General features: G+C 39.3%; 1 protein-coding gene across 2 annotated transcripts in view; it reads right to left on the bottom strand.

Moving 5' to 3' along the window:
* Window positions 1-13,626, bottom strand: part of MGAT4A (alpha-1,3-mannosyl-glycoprotein 4-beta-N-acetylglucosaminyltransferase A) — a 69,816-nt gene extending 56,190 nt beyond the window's left edge. For both annotated transcript variants that reach the window (XM_070943234.1, XM_070943233.1), the window contains exon 1: window positions 13,533-13,626. In XM_070943234.1, the coding sequence (XP_070799335.1) occupies window positions 13,533-13,626 (94 nt within the window). The remainder of the gene's footprint in view (window positions 1-13,532) is intronic.
* Window positions 13,627-19,370: the final 5,744 nt, after the last annotated feature.

Genomic DNA, 19,370 nt, shown 5'->3' with positions numbered 1-19,370 from the left:
CTTGCGTGCCTGCGACTGCGACGTTGACATCACTAGCAGATCATCTAGGTAACAGCTGAGACGTATAGACCGAGACCTGATGGAAGCCGTGACCACCGTCACCAGTTTTGTGAAAGTCCTGGGGGCCGAGGACAGTCCGAAAGGCATCGCCCAATACTGAAAATGCATGTTGTTGTATTCGAAGCAGAGATAGCGACGATGCAACGGGTGGATAGGCACATGCAGGTATGCTTCTCGCAGATCTACAGATTGAAGGTAGTCCCCTTGCCTGATGGACGCCAGGATTGAACTGAGGGAGTGCATCTTGAACCTGCGATACAGGATGTATTGATTGAGACGTTTCAGGTTCAAGATGCCCCTGTGGCCCCCCCAATGATTTGGGCACCAGAAATAAGGTAGCGTAGAATCCAGTCCTCTCCTGGCCTTTGGAGACTGGCTCCATTGCGTTGATGGAGAGGAGGTGTGAGATCTCCGCTTCCATGAGTTCCCTCTGGACCTTGCACCGAGGAATGGGGCAGCGACGAAAATTGGTGGGTGGTAACGTGTGGAACTCCAGGTGCAGCCCTTGTTGAATGGTTGCTTGGATCCAAGTGTCGGTTGTTGAGAGGCCCCACTGGAGGGAGAAATGCTGGAGCCGACCTCCAATGGGACCTGGGAGCAACAAGTCATTTCCCTCTGCGGGGAGGTCGATAAGAGGAACCTCGGAAGGGACGCCTCGTTTGGGATTGGCTCTGGCCTCTGTCTCGAAATGGCTGTCTCTCTGATGTCCGGTCAGATACCTGGGAATAAGAGCGCTGGTAGTATGAGCCACCTGAACCCGAACATCGAAAGGACTGACGCGGAGCATAAGGCGTATATCTCCGCTCAGACCGGCGAAAGGAAGATGGTAACACTTTGCGTTTGTCTTTATCTTCTATCAAGATTGGATCCAGGCAAGGGCCGAATAGAGACGGAGCAGTAAAAGGCGCTGATGCCAATTTCCATTTGGCTTTGTTATCTGCGCACCAATTGCGCAGCCAGAAGAGGCGTCTGTTGGTTACTGTTGCAGCCATCGCTCTAGAAGCAAATTTTGTCGCCGTTAAAGAGGCATCTGCGGAGTATTCTGTTGCTGCCACCAGTTTGTTAATGTCCTGGTGCAGCCTGGTATCAGAAGGGGGAAGCCTTTCTTGCAGCTGGCGGAGCCATATTAGTGAGGCCCTATTGAAAAATGACGTAGCCGTGGCCGCTTTTATAGCCCAAGCCACCGCTTGGTGCGCCTTACGAAACCCCATTTCCATTTTGCGGTCCTCCGCTTTGAGACCATCCACCACGTCCGCTGTCAGCAGTGAAGAAGTAGATAGGGCAGCGACCGGAGCGTCCACAGAAGGTACGGCAAGCACTCCTCCAATTGTGATTCAGCAGAATAAAGGCATTTGTCCAGGCCACTCGGAGCTGTCAGGGAACCTGGTTGGCCAAAAGCAGATTTAACGACGTTGGAAAATAAGGGAGGACACGGAATCACATCCTGGTCTTGATGAGACACTTGGAAAAGAGCATCGTGAGGGTGCTGAAGGTCAGATGGTTTGTCTGTAGATCCTTCAGCAATACCAAATCCTGTAGCAATCTTGGCTTTATGTAATAAAGATTTGAAGACAGAAGGTCGGAACAAATTTGTGAAGGAGGGTTTCTCGGGGGGAAGATCCTCATCCTCTGAGAATTCGACATCCTCCGGACAAATTTTACCCTCTTCAGACTCCTCTGAAGAGGATTCGACAGGTTGCTGTCTACTGGTACTTGGAACAGCATCATTGCCAGGAATCTGATCTTGAGAAGGCTGGCAGGGATTATTAGGTCCAGCCGTCTCATGTTGAATGCCCGCTGCCAGGATCTTTGCCAGGGCATCCGACAACATGGATTGAAAACTCACAGAAGTGTCAGGAACCTCAGGGTGGAGCCCCGCCGCTGTAGGTGTAAAAGTAGCTTCTGGCATCCGCCTGCAGCTCAAGGATGCATCAGAATGGCTAGAGACATCTGGCAATGACATTGATACACCTCTGGAGCGGTGTAGATTTGATGCTGTGAGCCCTGCTGATGATTCTGCAGAGGGTCCGGCTTGTAAAGTACCAGAAGGGTCTGCAAGGCCCTCAGAAGTGGAAACCTGCCTTGACAGGGCCGCCTGATGTTGTTGGGCCCTCTCGAATTGCTTTTCCAAGGCCTCATGGCGTCTCTGTTCAGCCTTATTGACATTAGAAGATTTAGAAGCCAAACCTGATTTATGGCTTTTGGATTTCGCTTTCTTCTTGCCTGCCTTGTGATGGGAGGCAGGGTAATTACAGGCGCCCTCCGAGTCAAATGACAAGGATATGTCCGCCATGGTGTAGGAGGGCAGGGTACAGGGCGAGCAGATGTACAAAGGAGACACCAGAGTTCAACACCGAGGCCCCTTCAAGGCCCACAGTGAGGACTTCGCTGAGTAGGGGTTAAATTAGGCCCAGAAGCTGCTGGGCTCAAAACCCAATGAGGCAGGCAGGCAATTAATCAGGTAATGATCCAAGTCAATAAGTAAAGCTAATAAGTCCCCAAAGTCACACCGCTGCTGGCCGGAAACTTTGGATTTTATTTTCCTTTTTTTTTTTTTTTTTTTAATTTAGCTGCCTTCAAAATGGCGGCCGCCACGCTGACAAACTTGAAACAAAATGGCGGCCGTCCACAGTCTGCGCACCTCCTGAGGCGCCGAACTAAGCTCTGAGGGAAAGGAGGCTTTTAACTCACACCCTGCTATTCTTGTGACTGGAGCTTGAATACCGCCGAAGAAAAACTCCGCCGAAGGTCCTCTCACGGCAAGCGCTTGCTTCCGAAATCACTGTACCTTCTTTGCGCCTCACAGCTGACTGGAGATCATCGGAGGCCGCCCGATGACAAGGCAGGCACTCCGGCGCCGCTCTAAGGTGTGGATTAAGGCGACGGCAGCTCTACCGGCTCACCGGTAGGCTAGCGCGTCGCCAGCGGCAAGAAAGGCACGGATCCGCGCAGCCGGGTCAGAATCCGGCGTGCTGAAGCCCCGATCGGTGGGGAGATAGGCCAGACGGCTTGGAGCCCCAAGCTCGCCCTCAGCACACAGCACCACAGGTTTTTTTCACATAGAAGCTCAAATAACACGAAAGGGAACAGGAAAAAAATAATAAAATAAAATAATAAAGGGAAGGATTAAATTCAATTGAAGAGCACTCAAATTGCCAAGTTCTCACAGCAACTGAGTGAGAAAGGCTGAAGCTGATTGGTGGAGGTGGGAGTGGCCTAACTAAGGGAAGTGATTAGCACTCAGTTCTGCCCAGCAACTAGGAGATACTACCCGTCCATGGATTGGAGGAGCAGCGCAATGGAAAATAAACCACTACATGGGTATTGCAGATCTATCTTTTCTACTATGAAACTGCAAAAATAAATTATCTTGGTATTTCTGAGATAAGTGTGTTCTTCATGCTATAAAAGAAGAATTGCAATAAAATATATCAGGGCAAAAAAAAATTTTTTTAAGCTGATGTCTTGTAACTTTAATGATCATACAATATCTTGGACCATAAGCAACATAAAGCTGGAAAATATCTTCAAAAAAGAAAAAAAATTGAACTAGGAAACTACCGACCAATACCTGCAAACACCTGGAGGCAAATAAAGTCATAACCAGAAGCCAACATGGATTTGTTGAAAACAGATCATGCCAGATAAATCTTATTGCATTCTTTGACAAAGTAACAAAATTAATGGACCAGAGGAATGCTGTCGATATAATTTACTTGGACTTCAGTAAGGTATTTGATAAAATAGATTTACTTACACAACCTATATTTGATAAGATAGAAAAATGTCAGTTAGACACTATCACCACCAGATGAATTCATAACTGGCTGACCAACTGTATTCAACATGAAGTCCTTATTAGAACTGCATCTACATGGAGGGAAGTATGAAGTGAGTACCCCAGGTTCTGTCTTAGGCCCAGTACTCTTCAATATCTTCATCAATGATTTAGATGAGGGAATAGATGGGGTACTCATCAAATTTGTAGATGACACCAAACTGGCAGGAATAGCCAATACTCTATAAGATAGGCTTAAGATAAAGAAGGATCTTGACAGGCTTGAACATTGGGCCCTACCTAATAAAATGAAATTCAATTGTGAAAAAAGTAAGGTTCTACATTTAGACAAGAAAAACCAAATTTACAAGTATACAATAGGTGGTACTTGGCTCAACAGTAGAAACTGTGAGAGGGATCTTGGAGACCCAGTGGACAATCACTTTAAATATGAGCCAGCAGTGTGCTGCAGCTGTCAAAAAAACCAACACAGTCCTAGGCTGCATTAATAGAGGGATAGAATCAAGATCACGTAAGTGTTAATACCGCTTTATAATGCCTTGGTAAGACCACACTTGGAATACTGCACCCAGTTTTGATTGACACAATATTAAAAAGATGTTGAGACTCTAGAGTACAGAGAAGAGCAACAAAGATGATTAGGGGACTGTAGGCTGAAATATACGAAGAACGGTTGCAGGAATTGGGTATGCAGAAATTGGGAGTTTTAATGAAAAGAAGGACTGGGTGACATGATAGCAGTGTTCCAAGATCTAAGGAGTTGTCACAAAGAATAGGGAGTCAACAAAAAACCTGAAGCCAGGACAAGAAGCAGTGGTTGGAAACTAATCAAGGGAAGAAGCAAGCTAGAACTAAGGAGAAATTTCCTGACAGTTAGAACAATTAATCAGTGGAACAATTTGCCTCCAGAAGTTGTGGGTGCTACAATGCTGGAAGTTTTTAAGAAGAGATTGGACAACCATTTGTCTGCAATGGTATTGGGTTTGCTGTCTGAGCAGGGGGTTGGACTAGAAGACCTCCAAGGTTCCTTCCAACTCTGTTATTCTATTATTCTATTAACAAAAGTGCGAAAGACTCTTATGTGCTGCTTAAGAATTTCACAAGAACAAATTACTGGATGTTGCCTTTAATCTGATGCAACAAAGTTTTTCTTACTTCTAAGATTTTATTTCTGAAAAGCAATTATTTAGTGTACACTAAAGTTTTTATCAACCATTGCTTTGTTAGCTTTACCAAATAAATCATCAGCAGTATATTTTGGATGAAAGGATTTAATTACACTAACATACTTGCTTAAGGGAGCACAATTCAAGAGGACAACAGATGTTTAAATTATCAATGTAATTGGCACAGTGTTAATTTGGCATAGTGTAAAAAATAATTTCAACCACAAGTTTCGGTGGTAAATAATTTAGCACTGGAAAATCTCAAGCCCTAATTTGGCACTTATAGTACGTACTGTACATCACATTAATGGAATTCCAAAGGTAACAAAACTTTCTATAAACATTGCCACTACTATGCTAAAGAAGTTAAATAAAAGCATGTTTTCAGAAAAGTATTTTCATTTTCTCCTAAAGATATGTACTTAATGTAGATTTTGGTAATTTCAAACAAAAAGTTATATTACGACATTTAATGAAATGCAAACTGGAACTATGTTCTTTTACAGGAAATAATAATCAGATGTATTCAGTTAAACTCAGGAACTAAAGAAAGTTCCTGAGAAACTAAAGAAAGTTGAAGATTCTGATTTTGCAGAAAAAATGCAACTCATTGCCCACAAAAGATCATCATTTCCTCCTGTACATACCGAACCTTATTCTACAGATCCTTTCATCACTAAACTTTCTCATGTGCTCAGAAAAAGTCACACCATGCCCAATGGATACTGGATGATTGTATACTGTATCTTAGCAGCAAGTGTGATCTTAAAGTTCAACTTTCAGGAAGCATGTTTATATTTTGAGAGAAATCTCAGTTCATATATTTGAAAAATATATTCAGAAATCAATTCCTGGTTTTAAAATTTATATGGTTTTTTTCAATTCTGAGAATATCTTTACAATGCAACTAGCAGTTAATAAGGGTGGATTCAGTTTTCTGACTCTGGAGAATCATGCTTACCTATTGTCAAATATTAAATACTGGAAACCAGCACACCTGTGTATCTTTATAGATAAGAAACTGGACTCCAATGAATCAACACAGCAGCAACTAGAGCCTAGGGTTTTTACTAATTTTGTTGGGTTCCTATAATAGCAATGGCAATAGCACTTAGACTTATATACTGCTTCATAGTGCTTTTACAGCCCTCTCTAAGTTTACAGAGTCAGCATTTTGCCCCCAACAATCTGGGTCCTCATTTTATTGACCTTGGAAGGATGGAAGGCTGAGTCAACCTTGAGCCAGTGAGATTTGAACTGCCGAACTGCAGCTAGCAGTCAGCTGAACTAGCCTGCAGTACTGCACTCTAACCACTGAGCCATCTCGACTCTATAATGTTTGTGCTTCGTAGTTGCTTCCTAAGCAGTGGGATCTGCAGGAAAGAGAGGTGGCAGTTGGAAACCAGCAGTTGGTATTAATTTGATTTCGGCAACCTTGGAATATATGGAACCTTTGTTGGATGAACAGTATTAGGGTCAAAATGCACTGGAACTCTAGTATCTCTGGAAACAATTACATCAGTTAAAAATAATTGAAATGAAAGGTTTAAAAGAAGATTTGACCCTTTTTCCATGCTAAATTGATTTTATAGGAAGACCCAACTTTAAAAAAAACAGTATACCTTTTAACAATTGGGGAAAATACATGATGATAGAGACAAATAAAAAATAGTTACACTGTCTCTTAATTGATAGTGCTAAATTTCTCCCTTATTGCTTTTTCAAAAAAACAACTAGATAAATAAATTAGTGTATGTGAATAGCTTTGGCAAATAGATGGGGAAGAAGTTGAGGCAGTGACAGATTTTATTTTCCAGGGCTCCAAGATCACCACAGATGGGGACTGCAGCCAAGAAATTAAAAGACGCTTGCTCCTGGGAAGGAAAGCTATGGCAAATCTAGACACATACTAAAAAGCAGAGACATCACCCTGCCAACAAAAATGTGTCTAGTCAAGGCTATGGTTTTTCCCAGTTGCAATGTATGGCTGTGAAAGTTGGACAATAAGAAAGGCTGAGCGCCAAAGAATTGAGGCCTTTGAACTATGGTGCTGGAGAAGACTCCTGCGAGTCCCTTGGACTGCAAGGCAATCAAACCGGTCAGTCCTAGAGGAAATCAACCCTGACTGCTCTTTAGAAGGCCAAAAAAAAAAAAAAAAAGATCCTGAAGATGAAACTGAAATACTTTGGCCATCTAATGAGAAGGAAGGGCTCACTGGAGAAGAGTCTAATGCTGGGAAAGATTGAGGGCAAAAGAAGAAGGGGAAGACAGAGAACGAGGTGACTGGGTGGAGTCACTGAAGCAGTCGACGTGAGTTTAAATGGTCTCTGGGGGAGTGTAGAGGACAGGAAGGCCAGGCTTGTCCATGGGGTCACGATGGGTTGGACACAACTTTGCAACTAACAACAACAAATGTGAATAGCTACAGAAATACAGTTAGTCCTTGATTTAAACAACCAGTCAAGGTTTAAAAAGGACCCTCCTTAGTTTTTGGGGCTGTAAAGGAGATAGGGTAGGAGGAGAAATGTATTTCAGATTTGCATGATTCTGTAAATGCAGCTTTACAATAAAGTAGAATTAGCTCCTCTGGTCATGTTTCCTATCTGGTCTGTCCCAGAATGCCAATAGGTGCAGAGAGGATTTTTTTTTCCTGTAAAAGAGCATGTGGGATAGCTTTTTAGACATGTAATCCCCAGAATGTGGGATGTTCAGAAGTAGGGGTGGTAGGAGAAAAACCCAAGAACTTCATTTGAGGAAGCTCCAGGGGGCAATTTACAACATTCCAGATCAGGTCAGGAACGAGACTCCATACATTTGACTGGAACCATTAGTTACTGATCTAGATTATAATAACACAATCTTAAAAGATGAATCAATCAATTTGATCTATGACTAAAATAGAGTCCATATTTTTCCTTTTCTCCTTCTTATACCCTATCAATGTGGGTTGAAACAGCATGAACTGCTTTCTCATGCTTTTCACCCTTTTGTTATATAACCATTTCTGCATAGTTTCTCCAAAGTAATCTCCATGGCTCCAAATTACTTTGGAATTATTCAATATGACTGAGGCAGTCCAAAGCAGCAACAAAAAAAAGACATGGAAAGTTTGTTGGTTTATATTTCCTATTTCTAAACTGCCCGTCTCCCTCAGCGATGGCAGAATCTATTCCAAAGCCCCCTTTAAGCTACTATGGTAATAATAATTTTCCAAAATACAACTGCTGCTCACTAGACACACGGCAAGTATGTCCAACAATTCCTACACTTAGAAATAGTGATATTTCCGGAAGCTCATCCCTTTTGCCCAATGAAATAGAGAGCATTGCAATATTACAGCACATAAATTACTCCTCCTGGGCATATATATGACATCACAATCCACATGAAAACAGACAACGATTGAGTCAATGCTGCAGACACAATTGGCTTGCCCCCCCTCCCCCCTTTCCTGCAGACACCACTGCTTAGAAAGCAAGTATGAAGCACAAACACCATAGCCTCACAAATAGGAATCCAACAAAATCAATAAAAACTTTAGGTTCAAGTTGCTGCTCTGTTGATTTGTTGGAGTTCAATTTCTTGTCTATGGAGGTGCACAGGTGTGAATAACTCTTTCTTCCTGCATCATCTGCTATAGGGTTTTTGTGTGCGTGTGTCATGAAACAATCCTTTCTGCTTTCAGGAATCAGATACATCTTCTACCATTCCAATGTTTTCTTAGTATAACTTGCAATCTGATCTAACCAGAGAATCCAGTCTAGTCAATTTCATAACCTCAGTTTCACAATGCCTGTAGAAAATTGGCAAGTGTGATTTCCCCTGCTTATATAAGTAGTATAAACTTTCCTTGCCACATCCTACATGTAAATCAAATAACACTACACAATGAAACATTTGGTACTCTACAATGTATGGACGCTGTGGTTATAGATGGCTTATTGTTATATACTTTTTGAAGTATAATGTCATCAGGAGGAGGTTACAGCACGCAGTGTGTGTTCTGTGAACGAGGCAGTCTTAATACTGGTAGAACACAATAGGTGTTTCCCATGCCTCAAAAGAGCAATGGCTACAAAACTGAGGCTTGTACAGATAATCCTCGACATGACCAAAATTGAGCCCAATATTTCTGTTGCTAAGCCAGATATTTGTTAAGTGAGTTTTGCCTCAATTTATGACCTTTGTTGCCTCAGTTGTTAAGTGAATCACTGCAGTTGTTAAATTAGTAGCAAGGTTGTTAAGTGAATCTGGTTTCCATACTGACTTTGCTTATAAGAAGGTCGCAAAAGGTGATCATGTGACTCTGGGACTGCCGTAAATATGAGTCAGTTGCCAAGCGTCTGAATTTTAATCACATGACTAGGGGATGCTGCAATGGTCGTAAAGGTGAAAAACAGTCATAAGTTACTTTTTTCAGTGCCATTGTAACTTCAAACAGTCACTAAATGAATGATTGTAAGTCGAGGACTACCTGTACTACGGCAGAAAGCTGTTGTCACAGCTATTATATGGGATAGTTGTGTTGTTTGCTACCAGTTGCAAAGCAGAAGCAATCAAACCTAATGAATGAGCTATTTTTCTTGGACAGCTATTATTTGTTTACTTGTACTCAAATATACCTTAAAATAAGGATCTGTGGAATATATATAACAAATACTGATTTGTAGCACTAAAATTGTTATGTGGGAAGGCCATTAACTAAAAATAACACACAGGTTGCTTTTCTATGTCAAACAGTTTAGCCTCTTTTGCTCCCTATATTTCCATCCAGCCTATGCACACAAAAGGATATGAATTCAATGAATTTCTCAAGGAAAATTGAAGGTTTCAAATGAGATAATTAATTTCTTCAAACTACACCCTCTCATCCATCTAGGAAAGGTTTTTTTAAAAGAATGCATTTCACAATGCTATCCTACTCAAATGGTCAGAAGATCATTTTATAGTGGCTCACTATAGGTTTCAGAAAGGTAATCATTTCAAAAAACACATCATATTAAATTGCATAGAGAATTGAAGAATATAGTTCTTAGAATATTAGACATATTCAACATATTAAATCAAGGATAGTATAATATTTTACCTATTAAACTATGTAAAATACTTTTGAACATATTGGTTATGTATATTTTTCATTTACCTGAATAAAAGTTTGCTTTGCCAGTAGATACTGTATATATAGAACTTGCCTAAAAGCATTTGTGCTTCACTATAAATTGGCTGATTGGTCTTTATTTGGTATGTAACTCATCCCATAACAGTTGATCAGTATAGTAGAGCAGAAGTCCCTAATCCCCGGACTGTGGCCCACTACCAGGTCTTGAGCTGTTCAGAACCGGGCTGTAGAAGTGGCAATTGAGTGTGCACCTGAGCACATCCCCACTTGTGTGAGCAGCGGGCAAAGTGCATGTGCACACTCCATTTGCGCGAGTGGCAGGCGTGCATGCCCACCACTCACATGGGACTATCCCCTCTCCCCACCCACCCCGACCAATCCACAAAGCCAGAAAGGTTGGAGAATTTTGTAGAGCCCTGATGTGTAAAATGTATATTATATTTCCTTGCTTGAAATGATTAAAATGAGCCATGTATTTTGAAATATAAAGACATACTATGTCTAATATATTATGTAGCTATTCTGTCAAAAAAAAAAACTAAGGATAAAACAAATTCTCTCTTCTTTCTGCTTGCTAAAACTTAAGAAAGTTCTGCTAGACATCAAGGACGTTTATTTTTAAACAATTCCTTTTTGTATCTGTGTGATTTGTTTTGTCTGCATTGCCTTTAGTCTAATAGATACAGTATATGCAAAATAGAAAGTAGACCCCAAACTTCTATCACTGTAAATACATAAAGGTTTTTATAGTTTAAAAATATATTTTAACTCTTTAATACATTTCCATACCTGACATTGGTTCTAGTTAGTTATGATGCTTTTCAAGACAAAGTGCTCACACAGACCTGTTGTAATATAGAGTGTTATCATGGCTGAAGAACAAGATTTGGATCAAAGTATTTGGGTGGAAGTTGAAGAGAACTCCATACAGGTAGTCCTCGACTTGCAACCATTCATTTAGTGACCATTTGAAGATACAACATCACTGAAAAAAGTGACTTATGACTGTTTTTCATACTTACAACTGTTGCAAAATCCTCCATGGTCACATGATGGTTGTAGTATTTAAAGTCATGTGATCATCTTCTGCGACTGTCTGACAAGCAAAGTCAGTGGGGAAACCAGATTCACTTAACCAAATTCATAACCATATTACTAACTTAATAACTGCAGTGATTCCCGTAAGATCTGTGGAAGAATAGGTTATAAAATGGGGCAAGACTCACATAACAACTGTCCTGTGTTTAGCAATAGAAATTTTGGACTCAATTGCGGTTGCAAATAGAGAACATTTGTTACATTGGTCTTTGCAACTTAATCCATTTTTTAGGGACCCAGTTTTGTGAAAAAGAAAGCATCTCTCCCAGCTAATCCTGAGAGAGTGATACAATATGTTCCTAATTTGAATGCTCTGCTTGAAGCACTGTGATACATTTCCTCCCTCCCTCTCTCTCTATAATTCAGATACACAGTGTGGGAAGCCTGGCTTAAACTAAAATTTAGCATACAATAAAAATCAGTGATCCCTACTTCTTTCACAGGTCTATTCACATCCAACAAAGTTTAAGAAAAAAGCTATTTCACTTTCAACCATTCAACATAGTACTTTCAGAATAGCATTCTTCTACAGTTGGAAACACAAAGAAGATGAATCAAAGCTGCAGCCCTATATACATTTGTTTAGAAATAACCTTGAACTCAGTGGGGCTTGCTTGTTACACAAGGTTAGGCGGTAAGCCATAATGAAAAATTTTGAAACAAGACTCCTGAAACCATGTCACCAATGGCAACCAGCCTTCCCTTGATATGTCTCTTATGAATTTTCAGCTAACTGAAAAATAGTCAAGAGAGATTATTTTTTTTCTTGCTTTATACTGCAGTGTAGGAAAAGTGAATATATTTGACATCTCTAAAATTGGTCAAAATAGATCCCTATTTTCTGGAAATTGTAACATTAAAAAGAAATAAAGTAAGAGTGATAAACATTAATAAAAAGGTACAATCTCCTGATTTTTCTGTTTTTGTATCCATCCAGTTTAGATATTTAACATATATAATTAACAATACATGTCAAATATGCAATCTGGCTAAATTCTGGAATTGCAAAAACTTGGAAGAAACAAAATCATTTCCAAAAAATTGTTACAATGAAAAAGACAACAAGTAATTGCACTGCTATTTCTAGCAAAACCCACACAATCTTTTCTGTTCCTATTTTTATACCTTAGAAGTGAACAATGTTGTACAAGCCAGGAATGGTATATTCTCTTTATTACCACTTACAGTAAGCCAGCAACCAAGAATGAATTGCGTAAATTCCTTATTTGTACTAAAGCAGTTCCTCCAAGACATTGTTGCCCATAAGTTCTTGTGATGTTTTATATTTATTTGCAAATGCTGTACTGATATCACAAAATGTAAAATTCCCATAGATAAATTTATCCCATAGATAAATCACAAGTCTTATTTATCTCTGAAGATTTGCATGGCGAGTTAATAATACAATGCATTAGGGCCACATTTAACAACACCAATTTGAACATGCTAGATTATTGTAATGGTCATTCTTATAAACTCTTCTATAAATAGAAGAAAAAATGTGGATTTTTTTAAAAATTGTGCAAAGCTATGGTGTAGAACAGGGGTGTCAAACTCGCGACCAGTGACCCAGATGCAACATGTGCTGGCCATGCCCACCCCCAGTTTAGCGAAGTGCAGAAAGTCACGATATGTCACATGACAACGTGAGTTTGACACCCCTGGTATAGAATAAGAGCTAAAACAGAAATTGATATATTTCCATTAATACTTATCAGAACTTTTTCAGCATAATTCATATAGTAATAATTCCTAACAATTTTATATAGTCTTTTGCCTTTTTTTTGCAAAACATTGATAGAAGCCATGTGGAGCAATGGTTAGAATGCAGTATTGCAGACTAACTCTGCCCACAACCAGGAGTTCAATCCTGACTGAATCATGGTTGACTCAGCCTTCCATCCTTCCGAGGTCAGTAAAATGAGGACCCAGATTGGGGCACTATGATGACATTATAAACTGCTCAGAGAGTGCTGTAAAGCACTGTGGAGTGGTATATAAGTCTAAGCAATATTGCTATTGCTATATGTCTGAAGAAAACTAAGCTATGGATCTGCAAAGAGACTATTTTCTTCTAAATTTAAATTTTAGATTTCATTTTTTTTAGATGCAAGCAAGCACTGTACTTTTACTGTATTTTCTGCTGAGCCCTGAACTTTAAGTAGCCCTGTTCTCTGAAAAAATGTCATTATGGTGCTTCTTTTAGTCTAAACATCTGAGAGGAACTTTTCAAATGTATTTATATTGGTTTCCCTTTTTTCCTTCTCTTTTCATAAAAGGTATGACTTACCTTTTCCATTCTGCCATGCTGTATACCATGATAAACTGAGGAAAGATGTGATGAAAATCAATGCAGTGGCCACAGTTCCATTTCGGAGCCTCATCTCATTTCAACATCACACTGTGAAGATTTGACCAAGGTTCCACATTCAAATTTTGTGGCTTAAAGACCAGATATTCCAATGAATGTTGCTTAGCCAGTAGTAGACAATTGCCCAGTCATTTCTAATCATTGTAAAGCTGGCAAAGACATTGTATTACTGAAGATTTTGTTGTTGTAGAATGGAGTTTTTTAATCTGTTCAATCTGTTATGTTCTGTGAACAAACAACAGTAATTTCAGAATGAGGCTGTACATGAGATATCAATAGTAAATCAAATGCAGTATATTACTTTTAAGAAACAAAACTCTGAATAATCACCTATTTGAATTCTTGGTCCTGCCAAAAATTTACTCAATTGTTCGTATCAGTATATGTTGGCAGCCCCAAAATAAATACCAGTAGTATCTATTAAAGTTATATTCCTCATTATAGTCTTCTCCTCACACAATGCCTCAGATGTTGCCTCAAATGATCATGGAGACTGGAGGGCATTGAGTCTCAGTCCCTTTTACCACATTAATGCTCACATTGGCTTTATGTTCAGAGGCAGCAGCTGATTGGGCCAGCTTGCTATTAGCATAACAAAAGAGGGGTTTTTTGTTAACTGCATGATGCACAGCTGCATTTTAAGAGGCAAGTCTCCATGATCACTTGAGGCAACATCTGATTGGACCAGCTTATTGACAAGGTTTTTTTAAAGGTTGGTTTGGTTTTTTTTAAATATGCAATGAATAGCCAGATCATCAACAGAACAGCTGCAGAAACACTTTTTCGGGGAATCTCCCCAGAACTTATGCCCCATGATCTAATCTTAGCATCACTTGGATATCCTCAAACATAATATTTTCTCTTATCCTCAAGACTGCCTTTTTTCCCTTTTCCTAAGGGTCTGAATTATTTCTTAATGGTAAGTTTTAGATTTTAATATGGCAAAATAAATAAAACACTTTGATCACTTGCCTTTTTCTCAGAAAGGGATAGTATCTAAATCTGTGAATTTCATTATTTTGTATTCACACTTTTACATCATTATTTAAATGTTCATTTAAGTATCTATGATGCTTTAGCATTATGCCAGATATTCAGAAAAAAGCTTGTTATGTAAATACAATGTTGAGACCTCCTGATAAATTGCTAATTTCAATTTTAAATAGGGTTATGGGGAAAGAGTCATGAAAAATAAAATGAACATGAGAATCCAGTACAGGTAAAGTAACTAACATATTGTCTGCCCAAGTGCATTAAAGTGGTAATGGAGTGCTTTAGTAAACACAAATGTGCATGCCTTCCTCATGATATAGTTCCCAACCTATTGCTTAATACTCCTATGTTACACTGTTCTGCACTTTGGGCGAGGGGGACATTCCCTACCCCCTATCCAGAGGTGGTTTCAGCAGGTTCTGACCAGTTCTGGAGAACCGGTAGTGGAAATGTTGAGTAGTTCGGAGAACCAGTAGTAAAAATTCTGACTGGCCCTGCCCCCATCTATTCTCTGCCTCCCAAGTCCCAGCTGATCAGGAGGAAATGGGGATTTTGCAGTAACCTTCCCCTGCCACACCCACCAAGTCATGCCACGCCTACCAAGCCACACCCACAGAACCAGTAGAAAAAAAATTTGAAACCCACCACTGCCCCTATCCCAAGTAAATGTTTCATTTGAAGAACCTTGAAAAACTCAGATGGCTTCTATTCCTTCCTAGAGGACAATCCTTCTATAGGTGAGATCCAATCAGTTCAAGCTTTCCTTTAAGTTTTTCACTAGCTTTGCAAGCTCTCCATTTCATTTCTACTTTTCATGAAGTCAAATTGCCACATCCTGATATGGAAGAAGAGTCTTAATTCAGCCAGACAAATTTCTCCTACGCACTCATTCCTTTTAGACCAGTTGAAAAGACTGAGAAGGGCCATGAATTATCATTTCCCAGCATCCAGCCAGGCTGCTCTGATTACAAATGGTTTATGTTGTGCTTATAGCAGACACACAGCAGGTTCAGAATGCTGAGAGGGAAAGGACAGAAACTCCTAGCTTTCATTTTATTTACTTGGATGAGAAATTGGTTGTGTGAGTAGAAACTGCTCTTACTATCTTCTTAAGTCTTTTTAAAGTCTTCCAAATAGCAAGAGTACAAAGGGAGGACACAGAGTTTCACAGGTAGGCCAGTTTTGGAAAAATCACAGTGGCGTCTGCCCATTGGCACACACACACAAGCTCACACACATGAAATGAAATTAGTAATGTTACAGGAAGATATCCATAACATATTTCCTTTTTGTGCTAATATAGAAAAGGGCCAGGGAATATTTGGAAACATTCCTAAAGGAAAGAAGAATTTCAGAAAACAAAATTAGACTCACTCGATGCAAAAATAATTAAAGTTAGCTCCTATTGAAGTTAATAGAATAATATTTAATTCACATTGCATTTTGCTCCCATATGCCATCATCCAGCTAATTAATCAGGATCCAATCTGCAAATCATCTAGTCCAGTTCCCTGCCGGGTGTAGTCTACAAAAAATAAAAATAAACATAAGGACCCAGCCAAATGCAGAAAAGATTACGAAAGGTCTAAGAATAACTTACAGCCTAATTTTAGAAGCTTGAAGAAAAAGGGATACAAAAACTCCAGATATATTGATATATTCCATGAATAAAATCTGTGTCTATTAGGTGCATGTTCCAAAACCCATCACTACTGGTTCGCTTGTGCGTGTGCGGGCGCTCGTGCAGACGTGCATGCACAGAAGTGTCTGGGTGGGTGGGGGGACCTTCCCCCGCCGCTACCAGTTCGCCCAATCTGGTGCGAACCGGTAGCAACCCACCACTGGTGTCTATGTAATGAGCAGTTAGCTTATTCAAATATCTGTTTTCTGTTATGAATCTCCTCAGCAATTCTAAGCCAACTGCAATTCATCCATACTGGCATTACTTTATTTAAAGAAGGTATTATTTATTATTGTAATTATCAAAAGATTTGATCTAGTTGATTCTGTTATGTGACTGTACAGAGGCATAGTAAAACATATCATTTTTGCCAAACAAAAACAGAATTTGTCAGTAACAGTAACAAAAAAGGAATGCCATATGGTTCCAAGGTATTATTAACATCACTGTTTATGACACTACAGTAAAAAATAACATCATCAGTTTTGAAAACAAGCTATTTTTCACAAACTAGAGATGATTCTCTGCAGGCTAATACTTATCTACCATGAAGGTGCATCAGTAAATACTATCACATTAATGAAAAGTATAACCCTAATAAGGCTTAGCACAATTAAGTTCTACTAGGAGCTTTTCACTATTGGGAGCTTCCCCCAGAAAACAATTGATTTTATGGTGGCATTCCCAGATCTGTATTTTGGTTGCCTCGTAAAACTATTTCTGTATTAATACAGAAGGTCTAGAAATCATTTAAATGGCAAAAATGGAACTGATAGTTAAAACAACTAGCTTAACTCTCACCAGAAGCTAAAATTTGGAAACCAATAAAGCAAAATATTTGTAGCTCAGGGTTGAAAAGACGGGGCCTTGCTGCTCTCCTTGCCTCCTTGCAGTGCAGCACTGATATGTTACCTAGTTTGGGTAATGAAACATCTTCAAGAAAACAACCAAGTTCAGAGAACACCAAGGACCCTTCAGAATTTTGAGAGCCATCTCCCATCCCACCAACAAATCAAGATGGTCTTCTTCTGGAAATCCCAGTTCCTCCATGGAGCAGTTCCACTTTGGAGTTGCAGATGGATAAGACCATTTTCAGCACTTGAGCAGCCATTTTTTTAAACTGTCTCCCCCTACCATCAATTCCTTCAACATTCTCCAGGCTGTGCTTGCAACCTATTTCAGTTCTAATTTCATTTACAGGTTTGAAAAACTGCCTTTTTTTAATAAGCAAAGTAGGAAACAAAATGAGGAAAAACAAGTCAATGTAGTTCTAATGCTGGTAACATCATTTATGCCAGAATGATTCATACTTAAGTTGCTCTGTCCATTTTTTTTTTGTACTTCAAAATCCTTAAATAGAACATAATAAATAATCTGCAAAGAATGTGAGCTTGTGTATGTCAAAAACTGACAATAAAATTGAATCAAATAAAACCAGCTCCAGGGAAAATAAACTATCAAGATTATTAAGCCATTAAATAAATGTCTATGACCAATAGAGACTGCAAATCTAGTACTGGTTGGGGTATAACTATTACACTTATGGTTGGCAAAATAAAGGATGGCTGTTTTTTTCCTCCAACTATATTTTACTCTCACTGTTCAATTAGGCGATTTATAATAATTGTATTTTTGCTTTCTTTTTAAACTTCTCTAGTTATTTTATTTGTCCCTTAAATATAATTAAATGTGTACATACAGCAAACATGCAGGGAGCTGTTAAGCAAACACTGTTTTTAATATATCTGTTTTAAAATGCTGACTGTAATATTTACAGGGAAAGGAATATGTTTTTCCATAGATACATATCTAGCCACATAGCAAAAGATGCATAATATTTTAACTCAACGGTGTTAATAGTGTTGAAAAAAATCCGAAGGAGTCTGGTAGCAATTTTTCTGATTACTAAATTTTATCGAAAGACATATGCTTTCAAGAACTGCAATTCCATCTGTTCAATAATGTATGCCGTTTAACAAAACTTGTTAGTCAAAAAATATCCTGATTTTTTTTTACCACTATAGCTGTCCTCTTACAAGGTCAGTAGTGCTGAAGTTTGTCTTTCATGTATTTAAGTTTTTCTCCCTCTTCCTACAAACTCTCCCCCCCCCCCAGAAAATAATATACCGTTGTTGTTTTTTTAGAGCAGGCATCAGAATTTCATTTTTTTAATGTGTGCCAGTGTGTTCACAGAAAAAAAATGACAGTAAAGGTTATCTTATCTTATCCTATTATAAAGACTAAAAGTAATTACTTTCCAAATACATATAACACACAAGTGTTTTATGTAAACAAGATCCAATTATTCAGGATAATTTAGTAACACTCCTGTATTCAATAGGGTCCAAATAAAGTTTAGAACTGCCGTCTAAAGTAGCATTTGAGTGGAATGGAAAGTGTAGCACGAGAACAATGTAACAGAGACTTGCGTTTAATATTCTTACTGCAAGACAAACCATTCTGATTGAGCTTTCAGTGGTCACATCTGTACTAGAGCTACCAATAAGGAATGTGTTGGATTCTCAAATGCAAACAGCCCCTATTTTGGTGGCTTTTCTCTATTTACATATCAATATATAGCCAGTGTTTTTTTTAAAACTGTCTTTAAAGTGTCTTTAAAAAACCTGATAGTGCTCATATGCATTACAACCAGTGGTGGGTTCCTCCCAGTTCCGCCAATCCTGTAGCGGTGACGATAAGACGTCACCAAACTGGTTCTGCCTCCCCTCGCCCCCCTGTGTTATTCTTACCTTTTATTTAGCTCCACCCCCAATCTATTGCTGCCTTCTGAGTCCCAGCTGATCGGCTAGAAGGAAAAAAAACTGTTTAAACTCTTGCCATGGAGCTTCAAAGGGCCGCCCTACAGCTGATCAATGTTAAAAGGCAGTGTGCTGGTAGACTGGTGCCTACAAAAACAAATTAGTAGACCGGTACAGCTCTGCAAGCAGTTAAAAGCCTGGTAGACCAGTACCTCTGCTAAATACTAAAGAATTGTCACATGACCATCAAGCCACGCCCACAAAATAAGCCACGCCCACAGAACCAGTAGTAAAAAAATTTAGAACCCACCCCTGATTACAACC

This window comes from Pituophis catenifer, unplaced genomic scaffold (genome assembly GCF_029215685.1).
Source record: "Pituophis catenifer annectens isolate HBS135680 unplaced genomic scaffold, rPitCat1.0.hap2 SCAF_4, whole genome shotgun sequence".
NCBI lineage: Eukaryota > Metazoa > Chordata > Lepidosauria > Squamata > Colubridae > Pituophis > Pituophis catenifer.
The sequence above is the reverse complement of the archived record's forward strand: the minus strand, read 5'-3'. Positions and strand labels throughout refer to the sequence as shown.